Below are 20,880 nucleotides of genomic sequence, written 5' to 3'. Positions count from 1 at the left end.
TAAAAAATTTTTGGCGTGCTTTTCTCTACATTACAATTGTTTAGTCACAACTTTTTATGTAAAAAAATAGTGTATATAAATCAGAATCGTAAATTCCAACGATATTTTTAAAAAATACAAATTACAGTTAAATAGAATCTTGCAACAATGACTAAGTAATTATGATCCTGTAACTATGAACAATGTTTTCAAAAATATACTTCGCTATTTGAAGCATGTTTTGCAAAAGGAACAACTTTAAAATACGATCTATCTGCGATTTGGAGGTGGAGGAGGTGGTGTGGGTGCCCCACGACCTGAAGGTGGAGGCGGTGGTGCAGAACGATTAGGTAAGTTAACTTGACCTTGACTACCTAAACAAGCATGTCCAAAAATAAATAGAATTAACAAAACAATATAATAGCTAAATATAAAGGCTAACAATTTTTACCCATAAATTTATCATTAATTACAATTGGTACAAGAAACTTACGTTTCTCCGTATTTCTAGGAGCTTTACTAGGATAAGTTTTTTGAATATTTCGAAAGGGATCAGGATCTGGGATATCAGATGAAAATTGGAAGCGTGCCTCAATATCTATAATAATAAAATAAACCTGATTTTAGAGAGAATGCAATTCAAACCTCCATTAAAAATTAGTATTTGTTACTCTCACCCATAAAAGAGGGACGACTAGGAAACCTAAATATAAGGTGCAATAATTTAAAAATTAATTTTAGGGTTCTGCAGTTGATTATGAAAATTCTCTTCTACTAAATTCAAATCTGATAACACAAACCGCCTTTTTTTTTACAGCCTTTTTTTTATTAAATAGATGTTAAAAATCGTTTTTAATTTAATATTTCACACAATGAATCTGAATAAGCTAAAAATAAAATGTTTTAAATAAACTGACACTCAGTTTTAAGAGTTATGTATGGGAAAAATAAAGAAACTAATTTTCAACTTCTTTATACTAAAAATACAATATTCTTCTTATATTAAAATACATCTAATAACGCTGAGAAGACATGTTTCTACTCAAATTTACTTGTTGAAAAATAATCAAATTCTTTTTCAAAAAGCTTCTGAGTAAAATAACTCAAAATTATCTTACCTTTTAATGTAATAAATAAAAAAAATAGCCATAAAAATATTACTTGAATCTGATAATACAGGTGGAGGGGGAAATGATGCACGATTACCATTCACTCTAGGAGGAGGAGGAGGTGGAGGCTGTTGATCATCTCCTGTTGGACTTCTCTGATAAGTAGGTGGGTTTATTACAGAAGATCGATGTACAGGTGGTGGTGGAGGCAGACTAATACTTATTTCACTACCACTAATACTTGAAGAGCTTGATATTCTTCTAAGGGGTTCACTTTGAGATAATGATACATTCCCTCGAACAGGTGGAGGAGGAGGTAAATTGCGATTACTTGATGAATCTCTTGAAGGAGGCGGAGGTGGAGCCACTCGTGAAGAACTTGAAGGTCCAGCAGATCGATTAGGTGCAGGAGGAGGTTGGTTGCCTAAGCTTGGTGGCTGTCCTCTAACATTTAACTGTGGTGTGGGAGCAATACTTCGACTGGGAGTTGAAGGAGGCAGGGGTCCTTTACTAGAGTTAGGTAGATTCATGGTACTATTAGATTCATTTTGTACTGATGCAGGTCCCATTTTTTGCTGATCATATGATATATCTCTAGATGGAGGAGGAGGAGGAGGCTTTGAGTTAACTGATGATGGTGCAGGCAATCTTTGGCCTGAAAAAGCAGAACTTCCTAAAGCCATGGAAGAAGTCATTGGAGGAACATTCAAACTTGCATTAGAAGACAATGTTGTAGATTGATTTGGTTCATTAGTTTGAGGAAGACTTCTTCTTCCAGGTGGCAGTATTGCTGTTCCTACTGCAAAAATATAAAGATTATGAAATGTCTTGATAAAAAAAGTCAAAATTGATTAAAAAAAAAAAAAGACTACAATCATTTTCTAAACAAAACATTATTGTAAATTAATCACTTTCAACACAGTAAAGTACTTATTTCTAATGTTATTTTAAAATGTTCTAAGAAACTTACGAAAAAAAGTTTTTTGAAACAAAACTAAATACCTAAGCAAAAGTTGGTTTCTAAGTGGTTAATTAACTTACTTTTTTATTCATAATTTTTTTTTTGTTACTAACCAGTTCTGATTCATTACTTTGTGTTAAATGTCAGTGTTAATTTAGATTAAGAGCTGGACTGGCCTATTTCAGTTAGAAATAATTCTGAGAAAATGGCAAAACAAGTTTTTAATCAGACTAAAAGTTAGACAATTAAATGTCAATAAATACTTTTATATTATTAAAAACTAGAATCATGTAAATAGTACAATTTTTGAGTAGTAGAGGGGATAAGGCACATAAACTGTAATTGAGAAAATTGGAGGTTTAGACGACTCTGGCTCTTAAAGCCATAACTAATATAAGATTTTAAACTGAAAAAAATTCCAAGAACTTTCATTCAAAATGTATACAGGAGATACATAGCCTCTATATAACACTGAACAATAAGGTATATGGAAAAAAAAAGGGTTACTTCCCCAACAAGCATAACTTTGTTCTGCTAGGTATATGAAATAAATTTACAAAAAAATTGAACATTACGAACAGGTTCAGAGTTAGCTATAATTTATACTTTTTTATTGCTGTGATATCCACTTGGAACTTATTATTTTATTACTTTTTTTAACTAACATCTGTTATAAATTGAAATTTAGTTAAACAACTATTTCTTTTGTGTTATTTTTAGTAAAATATTTAAGATTTTTTACAGAAATAAACATTCAGGAATTAACTGTCATCTGGCTACAGGTACAAATGTAACTTTTCTGATTTTAAATGCAATTAGTTTATTGACAAATTACATAGGGTGGTTTGAAATTAATGTTATATATCAAAGACTTAGATTACATATTTTAACAAAACATTCATAGTGAAATATAACAGCAGTGAAAAATTAATAAAAAGAAATGTAGATACAATTGTACCTATGCCATATGATAACATTGTAAAATTATGATGTCTGATGAGGGTTAAAGAAGGCTTCTTAAAAGTTTAGAATATTATTCATGACCTGAACATTACTTTAAGCATTTTAGATGTTGGTAACATTAGTTCTTTTGGTAACTTCATTTTTTTGGTAAAAAAGCTCTTTGTATCATCTTTAAATTAACAATGTATTCTTTCATATATGAAGGCCAAATGAGTTTGCATATTTCATAAAAAAACTTCAAAATTAATAAAAATATATTCAGTCAAAGAAATAAACTATCAAAGAAATAAACTCCATATTACATTAAACTTAACAATTTATTAAATAGAAATTCTTTTAAAATAGCATACAACAAATACTATATACTATTACTACAAAATGCCTAATTTAGCTTTAAGTTACCTCTAGTTTCTATAGTTTACTTATCAAAATAAAATGAAAACAAAACTATTATTATACAAAACGTTCTAACAAGGTAAACTAATTTATCAAAATCAAAATTTTTTCTTCCACAATTGCTTTATTTTATTTGCTTTTATTAAAATTGTTATGGGAAATAGGTACAGCATAAAAATTTGTAGACACTTTTTTTTGCATATTTTTTCTGAAATTTTTAATTGATATGAAATATTATTTAACTATTTTATATTTAAAATTAGAAATAACCATGCAGTGGACACTCTTTTTAAAAAAAATAATATCTGTAAGCTTAATTGACAAGATCGGTGCCTTAATCTTACTTTATTACATCTTCATTTATATTATGTGAATGATGCTTATGGTAATTTCTAAACTTTTTGTTTCTTTATGTGGAAGAAGAAAAAGACTAATGTCAGACACTTGTAAATAATTTAGCTTATATCTCCATTAAATCTATTCTTACAACATTGAGTTACCAGCACATATTGACATATTGATTAAACTTAAGTCTTTCTGCATTGTGGTCAATTACAATTTATACATACAAAATATAATTTTTTTATACAAATAAATGCAAGTAACTAATGCTGTATTTTTAAATTAAAATATATATGTTTTACTTATATACTGCTGTAATTTAATTTAAATAACTATCCAAAAAGTCATCATAGTACATTCATTTTTATATGATAGATAAAACCTTTCTTTTTCTTTTTACCTGCTCCTCCAGGCTTTCCTTTCTCTGCAGCAGGACGAAGTTTTGGCATTCCACCTGCAAACATTCCAGAAATGGGAGGACCAGTGGAACTACCTTCCTTAAATGCAGATGGCGATGACTCTATTCCTCCAGAGGGACCATTATTGATTTCTACAATTAAATTGATAGTTAGATCAATGATATAGCCTTTAGAACAAACAAAAATTTTCTAGTATATTTTTACTATTTAATATTACTTTTTTTGTATGCAGTGTAGATTTTTTAGGTTGAATTTTTTTTTTTCCTTTTATTTCCTTTACTTTATCTTTACATATAAATCATCTTTAATTGAAAAGAAAAAAAATTGAGAATTTATACATCAGTTTTTATAGATCTTTCATAAAATCCTTACAAAGTTCTGTGGACTAACTAAAATGGACTCAAATCTTCTGATTAGTTAAGGTGAACCTTATTGACTTAACCTTTACTGTTTTTAAGCATTCTCTCAGACAGTAAATTTTTTAACATACTACCACAACAAAAATGAATTAATCTGATTCTAATTCTTTTTAATTTCCTTATTTTTACTGAAGATGATGGTACAGTTAAAACAGATTACAAGTAACTAAAAAAAATACAAAAATGATAGTACAAAAACCACCAGGTTAAACTTAAAATTAACTTCATATGTCTAACACCATTAAACTGAAAATTTATGAGCATTACATTATTTATTACTTTAACAATATCTTATGAGACTCAAAACATCACAAACTCAAGTGTTTTCTACAATTTGATGTAATAAGGCAATACGATGTACTGTAATATTATACCACATAAAAAAAAGGATGGGGAATTTAAAAATGTATTTAATCAATACACCTTTTAAACCAACCCCCCCCCCATCTTTAATGTAATAATTTATTACAAAATGTGATGTAAATTTAATAAGTATATAAATTTTGATAATATTTAAGTCATTTTTTACAAAAATTACTTAAAAGTTTTGTTCTATGTACTTAGCTCGCTGCAATAAATTGCAAGTACTTTTGGTTAACTTTTTTTGTTTAGGAAAAACTTATAAAGGCGTCTAGTGGATTTTTATTCTGTTTTTGTATGAATTATGAAAAAATCAAAATTGCAATTTTCTTTAAGTGATATAAAAAATGTGTTAAAAAGTACACTTTACACACTCTTATGTCATGCATTAAAAGTCTAGGCAATGAGAAGTTTTAGGTGCTTCATTTTCCTATATGTTTGATAACTGAAATCATGGTAGGAGGTTTGTTAATGAAATATAAAGACTTCTCACTTTCTGCCTAAGAAAACTATTATTTACAACTAACAAACTATTATTTCACATTCATTTTTAATATATAAATTAAGGGTCTGCGTATTGTTATCAGTATATCGGTATGAACCGATATTTTGAAACGATAACGATATGAAATGATAACGATATCAAATGATATGAGTTTGTCTATGAAACAATAACTTATCGTTTGAAACGATAAATGAATGAAAAAGTATCGGTTGAAACAATAATATCGGCTTTTTTTATCGGTTTATCAGAATACATAAAAATAACAAGAATATCGGTATAATAATGATACTTTTTACAATATTCCAGTTTGTTTTTTTTTTGAATGCCAAATTTTAGTTTAAATATATTATAAATCTTCAAGTCGAGTAAAGATGTTGTTTTGCCTATCTTTACTGGTTTTTACAAGTTAATCCTTCCCAATTGTATATATTATCTAGATGTCTAACTTCACCAAAATTCTGTAAAGAAAAAGTAAAGCAACACTGTTCTCCAAATTGACCCCCAGATTGAAACTCTCCCCACTCCTGATTTTTTTACATTTAATCAATTATATGCATTAATAAACATAATATATGTTGTCAGAAAAATCTGAACTATAATCAAAATAAATCAAAATAAACCCATTTACGACTGCTTTTCAGATAAAAAATATCATTTTCCAACATGGCAGCAAACTTTAAATTATCAACTTGTGCAGTTTGCCTGATAAATAAAGGTATCAGATCAAAATCTCTAACGCCCATATCACCCTCAGTATGTGAGAAAATTCAAGAATATATAAACACACACATACATACATATTGTTATTATACAATATACTTCAGGTAGAATAATGTATTTGATAGAAAATAATGTATTTAAGGTAAATAGGAGTATTAGGCAAACCTCTTCACTGCTATGTATCCAGACAAATGTTGAGCCAGAGTCAAAAACTTTAAATGTGACTGAAAAAATCTGTGGGTTCAGCTATTTAAATCTTAGTTTGGATTGTTTATATTTATAATCTAGAAATAAGTTTAAATTAAGATTAGTAAAAGCATTTTTTCTCTTTATGTTATTTTACAGTTTGATTCAATAGATTTTTTTATTGTTTTTACTTATTTCAAAAATTGTTATAAAATTCTTACTATTAATTTTAGTTTCTCATGATTGTTAATTTACTATTAGTTTTAGTTTCTCATGATTGTTGCAAAAGTAAAGCTGTAAGCAATATCATAGATATTAGTGAATCACTTGGAGATAAACATGCAGTACAAGTAGCATCTGGTTTGTTAAAGCATAAAATGGAACATGAAAGCATTGTAAGTGGAGAGTAGTTCAAGATATCTACATCTTCTCTATGTTACAGTTGGAGTGAATGAAATTAAGTCGAAAAGAAAGAAAATCATATCTCATTCCAAGCTATTATGGAGCTATCAAATGTATTAGAACTTTCTGAAAATAAAACCAAAAAATTATGTTCTACTTTACGCAGGAATCTAACAAGTGCTGTAGAATCGAGCATTAATGTTAAAATGACTGAATTTCTGGAAACTCTGAATATCTTTAGATGGTGTTCAAAGCTTCTTAAAAGTTATTGTTAATGTTTTTGAAAATTATTGACACCACTTCAACTTGAAGAAGTGAATTTCAGTATGGCATTTGATCTAAAGTATGCAAACAGTGTTTTCGGACTTTCAAGTCACTCTCGCAAATATGCCTATCTGTATTGTGAAGGAGAATGTTCCCTTGAAGCAGGGAAACTAAGAAGGTTGGGCTCCATAGACTTATGTTATGATCAATATGTATATGGTCGAAAAAAAAGATTGAAAATGCACGAATACAAAAATGTAATAAATCCTTATTCAATTTACTTAAAAGAAGATCAAGAAACTTTTCTTGAACACATTGTTCCTCCACCTGAGCTTCACATTATGATGGGAGTTGTGGATAAACTTTGTGCTTTGCTTTAATATGTTTGGCCAGCTTTTCAAAGCTGGTTGAAAACACATTACATATTAATGAGAGGGTATCATGGTGTAGGTTTAGATGGAAACAATGATAAATGATTTATGCCCCTGTTAGATATTTTGAAGAGGGATGTTACCTTAACAATCAATATTTTACCAATAATTAATTGTTTGCATAAGTTTTCATTAGTGAAGTCAGCTGTGTTTGGTTTGGAATGGGTACAGATATTTTTTGTTAAAATTGAAGATTTCAAAAGTTCATTTTCTAGTCTTCAACTATGTGCAAATAATGTATTTGGTTATGACTTGACAGTTTCATGGAAAATACATATTTTAGTGTCACATTCTCCCCTTTGTATAACACAATAATATTAGCTTAGGTAACAAAACAATGTGGTGAATGTGTTCATCACAAATTTAAAAAAACTTGGATAAACTATAAAAGAAACATAGGACACAAAAGTTATGGAGAAAAGCTATAACCCGCTGTAGTAAATTTTAATTTAAACAAAAATTAACATTTATATCATTTGTGATACAAATGTATTTATATTATGGTTTTTTTTTTGTAAATGAAATAAATTAATATCAATGGGTTATTTTGATTACCATAATGACTGACTTTATATAAACTTTGGAAGAAAAAAAGCCAAAAATTATGCGTTTTAAATTTGAAAAATACAAATATTTAGCACTTTATTTAGATTTTTCTGACCAACATATATTGTGTTTACTAATGCATATGATTGATTAAATGTAAAAAAATCAGGAGTGGGGAGAGTTTCAACCTGGGGGTCAATTTAGAGAACAGTGTTGCTTCACTTTTTCTTTACAGAATTTTTGTGAAGTTAGACATCTAGATAATATATACAATTGGGAAGAATTAACTTGTAAAACCGGTAAAGATAGGCAAAACAACATCTTTACTCAACTTGAAGATTTATAATATATTTGAACTGAAATTTGGCATTAAAAAAAAAAAAAAAACTGGAATATTGTAAAAAATATTATTATACAGATAAATATCGGTATTCTTGTTGTTTTTATGTTTTCCGATAAACCGATAAAAAAGCCGATATTATTGTTTCAACCGATACTTTTCCATTCATTTATTGTTTCAAACGATAACTAAACCAATATTATCATTTCATAGACAAACTCATATCGTTTGATATTGTTATCGTTTCAAAATAATAACGATATGCAGACCCTTAATATAAATGTGTTAAAAATGAATTATAAAATGTCACTGTTGAGATATTTTTGGTTTATAGATAGTAAAAAACCTAAAAACCACTTGGATTTATGATTTCATACTTTGGAATCAATACTCAGTATATTAATATCCAATTATTATGTTATATATCTATATTTTTTAATATTTATACTCTATTAATGAGATGAAAGCAAAACTATCATCAAAAAAAGTTTAATCATATTTTTTGAATGTAGTTCTGACTTTAACAAACCATGTGTATAATGAAATTTGATGAGTGTTATAACCACTTAGGAACCAAATCTTGATGCTAACTTTACTTAAAAACATGAGCAACAAATAATCATCTAAGTATAGAAATATAAAACTTGCTCACCTACAGCCAACATACTTCCTACAGACTTTTTGCAGACCTAGGTTTTTTCAGAGGGCTATAAAAAGTGTATTACAGTAAAATGCTGACTGATATGCTAAACTTTTTTAAAAGAATTCATTTTGGCATCTCCGATATTAGATAGATTTTGATAAAAAAAAAAAAAAGGTCTGTTTCACAATTCACTAATGTGTGTGTTTGTCTGTGTATATATATTGTCTTTTTTAAAAGCATACTTCATAAAAAAGGTCAAGCTTCTTCAAATTAAAATAGAAGAGCTAGTTTTAATACTATAGTTTTAGCCAGCTTGATTTAGTAAAAAAACAGGTAGCATATAAATTTGAGATTTTAATAATTGCATTTTTTTTTTAAAAAAAAAAAGAAAGTTGAATAATATTTTAAACTAGTTTAGACTATAAAGTGATTTATTTTTAAATTTCAAAAGGAAAACATATTATTTAATAAGATTAAACACACTTCCAATTTGGGGTGATGAGCGATCATTAGTGACAACTTTCTTCAGTTTTGCACCTTGGTGAATTGATGAAAGAAGCATACCACGTCCAGCACCAGCATCTCCTCCACCTCCAGTTCTTTTAACACCTCCATCTGTATTGACTTTAGGAGGAGGTGGTGCATTTGGTGGTGGTGGAGGTGGTGGCGGAGGCATTTTTCAAGTAAAAAAAATTAGTTTCCCAAGCAGAAACTGAGGACCTAAAAAACAAAAAATAAAACCTGAAAAAAGAAAATAGAACTTTCAACTTATATTTTTGTAATTTTGTGATTATCAGTCAATAAAAAAATATGTATTAAGCCAAAAGATTGTTTTATTGCCTTAATTTTCTAACTACATGGTTTGAATCATTAAGTCATTAAAACTTATTATTAAAATCAATAAAATATATCAAAAATTTTAAATCTATTATTCATGTGCAAATACAGTATCTTTCTAAAGTACTGAAATGTTTTTTTGTTTTTAAAAAAATTACTTTTTAAAATCTTTTACAAATGGGTTTTACAAAGTAATTTTTTAATTAATTTTTTTTTGAGTTTTGTAGGAATTTCAGCATTTTAAAGGATTGAGATTGCTTGAGTATATTTCTTGGACTGTGGTGATGAACAAACTATTCACATGTTGATAATTTGACTTTTGTAATGTATAAATAAAGCCTTTATTGCTTTTACCAGTGATATAGCTTGATTTTTTTTCTTATTATAATAGTATTAAAAAATATCTATTTTACAAATTATCTGATTGACAGATAGTTATCAATTAGCAGTTCATTAGTGTTTAACTGCACAACATGCACATAAAAACTACTTTCAAGCTTAGAACTGGGCAAAACTTAGAATTAGCAAAAAACTGTTAAAGTAAATTCACTTTTATCACTTTAAGAATTAAAGATTACTTAAGTTAAGAACTCTCATGTTATTGATTACAGTAACTATTTTAGTGTTACTTTTTGCTTAAGTTAAACACTAATACCATATTAAAAATTCATAGTCATCTTTAAGGCAATAACAAAAAACAAACAAACAAAAAAAAAAAAAGATAAAATCACTGCCACAGCAATTGGAAAGTAATTAATTACCAACCATATTTTAGCATGTTAAAAGAAATCTATTTTTGATTTTTACCTAAAGTACCATACATAAAGTACCTAATACTTATAGTGATCAAACAAATTATATACATTCACCAGCTTGATAGCTTAATGTTAATGCTAACTCAAAACTAACCATAGCTTTGGAAATAGAAGACTTCTTTATCATTTAATACCGAATAAGTTCTAATATCGCTGCTCTTGTGTAGCATACGATTAAAAAACAAATTTAGAATGAAAGTGTAAAGTTTATGAGGTAGTACAGCTTGCTGGATAAAGATAAATAATTTTCTGAATTTATAAATTTACGAGGAAGTTAATCAACTTCAAAATGGAAGCATGTCACTCGATCCAGTCTTCATTCTTCGAGGTGCGCCATAAGGAAAGTAGAACCAGGATAACGAGAAGCATCTACTTTTATGCTATTTTTTATTTTGTTGTAGAAATAAAATCTTTAACAGTTAAAATTTGTATATAGTTAAAAAGCAGAAAGGTTCTTACTTAATAGTTTATTCCTTAAGTTTCTTGCTTACACAAGAAGGCTTTCGTTTTCATAAAACTTTAGTCAATATCTCTCTCGAATGTCTCTTATATGCTACGTCTCTTACATATTTACAGACAACACATTTAGCGTTTAGTTGTTTGAAGCTGATAGTAAAATATGCGCGACAGAAGAATATGTGGTGTTTTATCAGAATAAAGTTCTAGCTCACACTGATTTAAAGAGATGCAACTACTCAATTCTTAAGATCTGTTAAACTTCCTGTAGGCTGTCAGATGAATAACCTTATTCTGATAAAACTTTAGGTTGAATATGAAATGGAAAATTCGTCGCTTTCGAAAGTAGCACTTATAAGGTTTTAAAGACACAAAAGACATTTCTGCAGGGATTTTTAAAGAGAATCCCTCTCAGTGGGACTCTCGAGATGACTACAGTGCAGAACTGCTGAACAGCTGCTTATCATTGAAAACAATTCAAGAGTCTCTCTTATGGAACAATTCAATAACATTATTAAAATGATGAAACCCAAAAGCAATATCTATATTAATTGGTATAGGGCAATCTACGACGATTTCCAGACTATAAAAATGGCATGTTAACCTGAAAACACTTAACTCGCATCATATTAGAAAATTTTAAAAGACTTCTACGACCTCTAAATTTTCATTAAATGTGTTCTATAAAAACTTCGTAGTTCAAAAAAAAATAAGGCTTCGAATAAAGAACTCTTAGAAACGTTAAACACTGCAATAAGTTCGAGAACCGAGCAAGATACTTATCACTTTTTTTTTATAGTCATTCCAGATTTCAACACTTATTTTAGATTTAATCTAACCAAAGACTAATCATTTTCTTAGTTATGCTTTTAAATACATCAATTTTTTTTACTAGAAGTTTTTCCATTTGGTATTTAAGTCTGTTATCATTCCTACGATGCATCTCTCTTAGAAATTTAAACTGCTTTTGTTTCTTTTATGTTTTATTTTATTTTTCCATATCAACTACTTTTGTTTTGTTGTTATTTAAGTTGTACTTTAGTTTATCGAATCAATCGGTAATTGTTTTCATATTTACACTGTTTATTATGTATTGATCTCTTACATGTTTTTCCTTTTTTCACAAAAGTATATATATTTTTTCTATATATAAGTTATCATTTTTCTATATATAAGTTATCATTTTTTCAATGTTTCTCATTTCTAAATCAAGTTTGATTAACGTGAGTTTTGATAAAAAGCGTGATTTTGACCTCTGGAAGAATACGATCGACTTGTATAGTGAGACTTGTAAGTGAAAGTTGGCGTAAGTTTACTTGGTAAATACTGACACTTTGCTCCTTGAGTTTGACATTAAATTCTTAATTTTTCATTTAATAAAGAAATGGGTATGGAAAAAGGAAAACGTGAAAATAAGAACACCATTAAAAGTGGATACTTGGCATAAGGCGCAAAAGAATACAAGTATTATAATACAAGTTAAACTAAAGTTTTATGGTTACTACATTTGAAAATAAATGTGTACAATAGAGTTTTAAGTATAAAAGTATACCCTTTTGAGCTGCTAGTTATTAAAAGTAAACTATTCAATATTAGAATTATTTTTGGCTATCATCGAGCGACACGATGTTAAAATTCAAAGTGGATTTTTTCTCTATTTCCGTAACCTACAATGTCCCTAAATCAACTTTCAACTCGTTTTTGAAATTGAAGAGTTTAGGGGAAAAAAAGCAGTTAGACTTTTTCAGCTTTGAAATATTCAATTAAGTTTCAAATCAGTTTTCCAATATTAATTTAATTATTAGTTCTTAAAGTGATAAAAGTGAATTCACTTTAAAAGTTTTTTGCTAATTCTAATTTTTGCCCAGTCTTAAGCTTAAAAGTAGCTTTTATGTGCATGTTGTGCAGTTAAACACTAATGAACTGCTTATTGATAACTAAGTATCTGTCAATCAAATTAATATTGGAAAACTGTCCCATACGGTTTCCGTTTGACATCCCGTTTGGGTCCCATACGGTTCCCGTTTGACATCCTTCACTAAAATTGTATTCTTGTTTAACGGGTGAAAACTAAAAATCCGGACAAAGTTAAAGTTAATTTTGCTTCGTGTTAAAATAAGTATACATAATAATTAAAATATATTTATTTAGCTCACATATTCTTTTTTTAGAAAAACATAAAAAGTATTTGAATCAATCATTTAAAAATAAAGGTGAACCAAAAAAACGAAGATGAGCAACGGAAACAGTTAAAACATGAGCGGATGAGCAGTGTGTATGAGTTTTATTTGAAAAATATAAATCTCGGCAAAACATACAGTATCGGACAAAACATGGTGGACAAACTCAAATTTAGAACAAAAATTGATCAAAAACTAAAAAAAACTAGTAAAACAATTGAACATATTATTTTTTATGTAGTTTATTATGTTGTTAACAAAACTTAAAACTTTTAAATCATACTAAAAATCACTAAAAAAGTTTTAAAACACATTTTCCCTAACAAACTACATTTTTCTTTGGACAAAACAAGGTGGACATTCAAAAAATCGACTGAAAATTCAAAAAAATTCAAAAATTAACTTATCATTTTTCAAAAAACTTCAAAAGTTAACTTAATATTTGGTAGGACCTCCTTTACTTTTAATTACTTTTTTCATTCTTCGGGGCATAGACACAATTAATGAGTCAACAATTCTCATATCAATCTCTCGCCAGGCCTTCTCGATTTGTTCAAATAATTCCTCACTGGTCTTCACATTTGCACGCTCAATCTTATTGTCAATTATTTCCCACAAATTTTCGATGGGATTCAAGTCAGAGCTTTGTGCAGGCCACTCCATAATGGTGATATTCTTGTCCTTGAACCATTGTTTTACAATTTTTGACATATGTTTGGGATCATTGTCCTGTTGAAAAATCCATTTTAGGGGCATCTCCCATTCAGCATGTGGTAACATAACATCTTCCATTATATCTTTGTAAACAAAGCGGTCCATAATTCCATCAATTTTGTGAATAGGACCAGTTCCTAGTGCTGATAAACATCCCCAAACCATAGCAGACGTTCCATGCTTAACACTCTTCTTGGTATATTTAGTATTGAATCTGGTGTTCTTTGGTCTCCAGACTCGCTTCTTGCCGTCGCTTCCAAAATGGTTATATTTTGATTCATCACTAAAAATGTTTTTCCACTGGTCTGCAGTCCAATTTTGGTGTGCTTTGGCAAACGCAAGTCTTAGCTTTCTTTTTTTAAAGGAAGTTAGCGGTTTCTTGGCAGGCATTCGAGAAAACAATTTTGCTTCGTTAGCTCTTCGTCGCACAGTGCGATTAGAGATTTGTAGTTCAAGTTTTTCGGTTAATTTTGTGGATGACAAAGATGAATCTTTTTTAAGCTCTTTAACAATTATTCCATCTAGTCTTTGTGATGTTTTTCTTGGACGTCCGCCCCGATGGTTTGTTTTATAGCAGTCACGAGATCCATATGATTTGACAGTTTTGCTTACAGTCGATTTAGCTATATTATATTTTCTACAAATTTCAGCTTGACGTTTTCCGCTTTTAAAATCTTTAATAATATTTTCACGTAAAACACTTCCTAATTTGTCGTAAGCCATTTTAAGTTGCAATTTACCCCATATATCACGAGTTAAATCTATTTTTAGTTTAATTGAAAAAATAATTGGCCAGACGTCCCAAAATCTATTTTATTATTTTAGAGTAATGTTATGATAAAAGTGAAAACAAAAGAATGCGGTAAATTGAATAAAGACAATGAAATCTTATAAAAAAAAGCTTCGTTTTGATTTGTCCACCTTGTTTTGTCCAAGGAAAAATGTAGTTTGTTGAGAAAAATGTGTTATAAATTTTTTTTGTGATTCTTAGTATGATTCAAACGTTTTAAATTTTGTTAAGAACATAATAAACTATTTAAAAATTAATATATACAATTGTTTTACTAGTTCTTTTTAGCTTTTGATCAACTTTTGTTCTAAATTTGAGTTTGTCCACCATGTTTTGTCCGATACTGTACACAGTAAAGCATTTTCTTGCTAAAAATATTCCAAGAACTACCATTTATGACATAATAAAACGCGCTGAAAACAAATTTGGACATGAAAGAAAGCCTGGAAGTGGTCGTTTAGCCAAAAAAAAAAAAGGCCATAGTATTTCACAGAGGCAAATAGCTCGTAAATTCAGTATTTCGCAACCGTACGTGAATAAAATACACAGATATCAATCAGCTATCAAATGTTATAAAACGCAAAAGATTCCGAAGCGAGATGAGCAAATTATGCTAAAAATTCGAACATGCTGCAGTCGGCTTTACCAAAATTACCGAGGCTTTGAATGGATTATTGACGATGAATGGTATTTTACTTTAAATCACAGTTCGATAAATAGAAATGCTAATTACTACTCCAGTAATACTTTATTGACTCCACAGAATGCAAAATACAGCCAAAAAGAGAAGTTTCCAGAAAAAATTATGGTCTGGATCGCTATTTCGGCCAAAGGTACCTCAAAACCATATTTTCGAGAACTTAGCAACGCTATCAACCAGTTTATTTACTTAGAGCATTATGTTCAAAAGAGACTTATCCCGTTTATAGAAGAGCATCATTTAAATAATAATTTTGTGTTCTGGCCAGAACTTGCATCTGCTCATTATGCCAGAAGCGTATTGGAATATTTAAAGGCTAAAAATATTGAAATTGTACCAAAAAAAGATAATCCACCAAATTTACCCGAATGCAAGCCCATTGAAAATTTTTGGTCAATATTGAAAGGTCTAGTGTATAAGAATAATTGGCAAGCAAGAAAACTTGAAATGAAAAGAATTTTTGACTGTTGTTGAAATCTGAAACATTTTCAAATTTATTTTTTATGTATTTGGGATTAGTTCAATCATACTTAAGATTGTGCTTTCCCCTAAACCCTCAGTCTTGTAAAGTACAAAGACAAAAAAATTTTTGTGTTAATTGATGCAGAATTAAAGACTTTGTCAAATAACTAATCCAAAATTTTTTTAACCGACAACTTTAATCAATTATTTTGCAAACTGTTAAAAATTCGAATACTATTAAATCTACCTACAATGACATTTTCAAATTTCAATCTACTTCGTTTGCTTTTAATTTACATCTATTTCTATCAAATTTTCATTTTAACTGAAAACTTTAACGAATCCTCTGAATTATTTGTTAAATAACATTTAATTTAATTGGTTGATAGTAGAGTTGATACCCGAAATGATATGCAATTAAATGAATAGAACAGGCCACAACAGCTCATTTTCCGTTTATTTTATATTAAAATTAGCGAAGGCCAACTTTTTTACGGTTAAAATTACTTTTTATCCTTGCTTTTGTAAACAAACTTCAGAAACAAATAAAGAGCTTTATTAGGACAAAACATTTTGATTAAATTTCGGAAGCAAATATTGTAGAAATTTTTTTTTACGTTTATAAATAAGTTAATTACAATAAAAATTTAAAGAGTTTAGCTAAAAATGACTAAATCATTTTTATAACTATATGCTTATTTTAGCTGTTTAACACTTGTAATACAAATAATAAATTTTTTAATAAAAACAAACAAATATGTTAACTTTATTAAAACTATTTTGACTTTTTTTAACTCAAAGTATTTTATTTTGAAGTTGAAAATTTTGCTTGTTTTATTAAACATTCTTTCCCAAAATCTTCAGTGTGTTTTTTACAATAATTGTTTAAAAAAATGTTTGCTAAAATGCAGCAAACTTTTTTAACACTTCGAACAAGCAATTGAAATTTACTATTGCAGTTAATAAAAATGTCAATTAATCCTCTCTTGCACAGCAATGGTGAAACTTTATTCACAAGTGTCACTTCAAATATAAAAAAACAATAAATAACAAAGGAGACTAATTTATCAGACGGTTCTCTTAGTCTTTCCCTGTTCAAAGAACTAATCAAAGTTCCATATTCTTGAAACATATCAAAGGTGTCTATTTCTTCTAAAATTGAATTTAATTCCGGAAGTTTGTAAGCAATAAAACCTGCAATATATAAAAGCCCTTGTTTGCATTCATTTGGCAACTGAACCTCACAATTTTCACATATTGACATATCAAACTACACATCAAGTTCACAGTTATCACAATGGTGGTGAGCAGGAAGAAATATTGAAAAATCTGCTTGCTCATCTATCAAATTACAAGTTTTGTCGATTCTAAATTTTTGAATAACATTTTGCACAGTTATCAGATATGTGCCACCTGACCCTTGTTGATATTTCCTAAACTGTTTTTCTAGTGCATCTGATTGCATTTTATAGCAATACATAAGATGCACTGCAATTCAACAAATACTTGGCACAACTTGCCAAGTATTTGTTGAATTGCAGTAAATCTTTTTGAAGTTTTTTGCAAAGCACTCACAGTATCCATTGTTAACTTTTTCTCTCTTAATTTTGAATTTACGCATTTCAAATTTTCAGCAAAATAAGAAATATAGTTCTCTAAGAAATCTATTTGCTAATCATTGACTGAAGTAATAGGCTTTCTTTGAATATCATTTAATCTAATATATAGACCTTTTGCTTTACTGTTGACAATAAGCTATCACTTGACAACTGTTTCAATAAAAAGTGCAGTATCTTTAGCTTCAGGAATTTTTACACGTAATGCTGCAACTGTTTCATCACAAAAGACTTTGAGAACTAATCCATAATTTTGTCATTCAATTGGTTTTGGTGACTTGATGCCTAATATAACTTGCTCGCTTAGAATCTGTTTCATTATTAATAACATAACTAACACCATTCTCCAGTTAAGAATAATATTTAATAATTCCTTTGTTTAAAAAAGAAAATAAATATCTCCAGAATCTTCTAAAATGATATATATTGAAAACTTAGGTACTGGTCCACAATGTTCATATGATATTAAAAATATATATTTTTCTTTTTCAACCAAATAAAATTTTTCTTCACAGTTATTTATCATTGACTTCAAATTTTTTACAATTGAATTAAATTGAATAGCTTCCATTTTTTTAAAGTTTTCGAACTCATCAGGTAAACTATTTCTTTCAGAGCACATTAACCCAGTGACATCTCGTTTTCTAGACGCTATTGGAATACAAGACACTGGTATACCTTTAAAGACTGATGGAGGATGCACTGGAACAAAACTACTACCTTTGACTTTTTTTAATTCTGCATCTTTAGGCTAGTGCTAAGCACAAATTCGCTTATAATCTGTTAACACCAAGTTTGCATTTGGAAGTTTTTTAATCCATAACTTGCGATCCACAGTGGGCCAGTAGGTGGACAAAATGGGAAAAATTTTAGTTGTCTAATCTTGAAAACCTATTTAATTTTAGTATCTACATATATTAGGAGAAATCTATTGATAATTTATTTATATTAAATCCCTTAGTTACCAGGACTCTAAGCATTTGAATATTGAGATAAAATAAAAAAAAATAAAAATTATAAATAAGTAATTAACGGTGACATCAACGTTGTGTTATATTTCAATTACATCTACGTTTTTGAAACAAAAAATTAGTACATGTTATTCTAGAGTATTTAGAGATAAGAAAAACCAATGTGTGAAATAAATTTGTCATAGCATGTTATCTCAGTTATACTTTGAAAATCACAGATTAAAAAAAAAAATTTCTTAAGAAACTTATTTTTTGCCGCACAATAACTAATAATTACCACAATTTGCCATGTGTTGTCTTATATTTATTTGAGCTATATGATGCTTCAATCGAGTTTTAATTGATTGCTCGTCCCCTTAAATCCCCGTTCAGAGTTTATGTATGTTTTAACTTGGTTGCTATGGTACTAAATTTTGCATAGCAACAACTCATTTTTACATTAACGTTGTTTTAACAGTATTTTACTTGCGCTAAATACACAATATTGGGGGTATGTATTAAAATGAGATTCAGAATTCTTATGAGGTTAACTTTTTTTGGTTACTATGGATACCTTACTTTGCATAACATAGCAACAACATATTTTCGGTAGTTGTTAGTAATTTAATTACTAACACTGACAGTAATTTAATTACTTTTAATTTTAATTACTAACACTTGTAGTAACTTAATTACTAACAAGTATTAGTAGTCCAGGCGGCATATATATTATAACATTAAACTTTTAAATACAAAATACTTGTTACAATAATTATTTAGATATGGTTTTGTTAAACTTAGACATTCATAATTTTCTCCAAAAAAACAATCTTAGTATTTCAAAACAAAATATTACTGAAGATATATTAAAATCTATTCAGCCAAAATTTGCTGATTTTAAAGACGTTGATTTTAGATAAGCATGGGAATTTCGAAGTTCGAAATTCGATGATTTCGTAATTTCGGATGTTTCGATCTAAATTTCGGTCCGAAATGTATTCAAAATTGGATCGAAACTAATTTCGAGTCGAAATTTTTCCACAAGTTTTAGGTCGAAATAAATTTCGTATCGAAATTTATATTGAATTTCGAAAGACGAAATTTCGAATTTATCAGAAAAATAAATTTCGCGAATTTCGAAAGAACGAGACTGGCAGGTAAATCGAATTTCGCAATTTCGTGAATTTAGAAAAAAACAAAAATCGAAATTTGAAACATACCGAATTTTCGCCTAAATTTCGTCAAATTTGGAACTAATTCGCCTATTTCGTCTTATCTCGTCAATTTTGATTTTATTTTGATACTTTCGAAATAATTTTGTTGATTTCGTGCAATAATTAATAAAACGTCGAAATTAATTTTATTACTTTTGGTAGATTAAATTTTTCATTAAATTTCAACCAGTGGGAGTATTAATTTCGCTTCATGAGTATTAATTTCCTCCTAAAAAAAGGGCTTTGTCTGAAGTCATGAAGAAAAAAAAGAGACACAATCCAGACTACAGTGCATCAGCAGAATTAGTGGATGACCCAGACACTCCAACTCAATCTGCTGAGTCTCAATCTCAACCTGAATGTTCTCAATCTCAATCTATTTTGCAGAAATCCACTTCATCAAAAAGAAAGACAATGGATAAAAAAAAAATGAACAGATCTAAAACATTTGACACAAGTAAAGATGAAGGGAAAAGGAGCATCCTTGATGCTTTAGATGATGATGATTTTATTGATGATGATTTGATTTAAATTTGATTTGATTTAAATGTTTCTACTGCAAAAGAAATAATAAATTACAATTTATTTAATTTCATTTCATTTCATTTTATTTCATTTTATAATAAATTAAGGTGAAAATGGGGAAAATAACAAAATTAAATCGAAATATACGAAATTAGAACGAAATTAAAACAAAATAAACGAAACTATTACTTCTTTTAATAATTTTGTATCTTGTAGGGGAAAATTTTGGGTTTTAAGGGGATTTCGCGAAATTAACAAAATTAACTGAACTAACGAAATAATTTCGACCTTCCAAAATTATATCGAAATCAACGAAATTAGATCAAAATTGTCGAATTTTACTTCAATATGCTGAGTTCTTTCTAATTTCGGTGATTTCGATTTCGAATACCGTCAATCCGAAAATGTGGGTAAAGTACAATTTCGCGAATTTCGAAAAACCGAAATTTTTAAACATTACAAATTCACGAATTTCGAAATCACGAAATTAAAACTTATGTTTAATTTCGTGTCAATTTCGTTACTTTCAATGACCCGAAATTATACGAAATTTTTTCGCGAAATTAAACAATCCAAAAAATCGAAATTTCGTTCTCAATTTCGATCCGAAATTGAAACACGAATTTCGTTTCGTTT

The 20,880-nt window shown here is 28.4% G+C and overlaps 1 protein-coding gene and 1 pseudogene across 2 annotated transcripts; both read right to left on the bottom strand.

Moving 5' to 3' along the window:
- On the bottom strand, positions 1 to 10,941 carry LOC145189913 (uncharacterized). Of its 2 annotated transcripts, XM_090090909.1 has the most exons (6): positions 10,732 to 10,941; positions 9,469 to 9,705; positions 4,151 to 4,300; positions 1,141 to 1,887; positions 473 to 577; positions 1 to 353 (listed from the first exon to the last, which is right to left on the bottom strand). In XM_090090909.1, the coding sequence occupies exons 2-6, from the start codon at positions 9,659 to 9,661 to the stop codon at positions 250 to 252; spliced, it is 1,299 nt and encodes a 432-aa protein (XP_089947035.1). In that variant the 5' UTR covers positions 9,662 to 9,705; positions 10,732 to 10,941; the 3' UTR covers positions 1 to 249. The 2 variants fall into 2 exon arrangements, with proteins under 2 accessions (XP_089947035.1, XP_089947036.1); XM_090090910.1 differs by lacking the exons at positions 9,469 to 9,705; positions 10,732 to 10,941 and adding an exon at positions 8,191 to 8,494 and having other exon boundaries at positions 4,151 to 5,977.
- A 5,803-nt stretch (positions 10,942 to 16,744) lies between these two features.
- On the bottom strand, positions 16,745 to 18,382 carry LOC149886905 (uncharacterized; annotated as a pseudogene).
- Positions 18,383 to 20,880: the final 2,498 nt, after the last annotated feature.

The sequence above is a fragment of the Hydra viridissima genome, unplaced genomic scaffold, assembly GCF_058129835.1.
Source record: "Hydra viridissima isolate aposymbiotic clone 2 unplaced genomic scaffold, HvirCarnegie_v1 scaffold_6, whole genome shotgun sequence".
Lineage (NCBI taxonomy): Eukaryota > Metazoa > Cnidaria > Hydrozoa > Anthoathecata > Hydridae > Hydra > Hydra viridissima.
Note: the sequence above shows the minus strand (reverse complement) of the source record. Positions and strands in the feature narration are given on the sequence as shown.

Bases quoted from the DNA above. Each gene is read 5' to 3' on its own strand.
- LOC145189913 (XM_090090909.1), bottom strand. From the start codon at position 9,661: ATGCCTCCGCCACCACCTCCACCACCACCAAATGCACCACCTCCTCCT. The intron at 578-1,140 runs GTAATATTTTTA...TTATTATTATAG, and splicing joins ACCTGTATTATCAGATTCAA to ATATTGAGGCACGCTTCCAA. The intron at 354-472 runs GTAAGTTTCTTG...ATGCTTGTTTAG, and splicing joins TCCTAGAAATACGGAGAAAC to GTAGTCAAGGTCAAGTTAAC.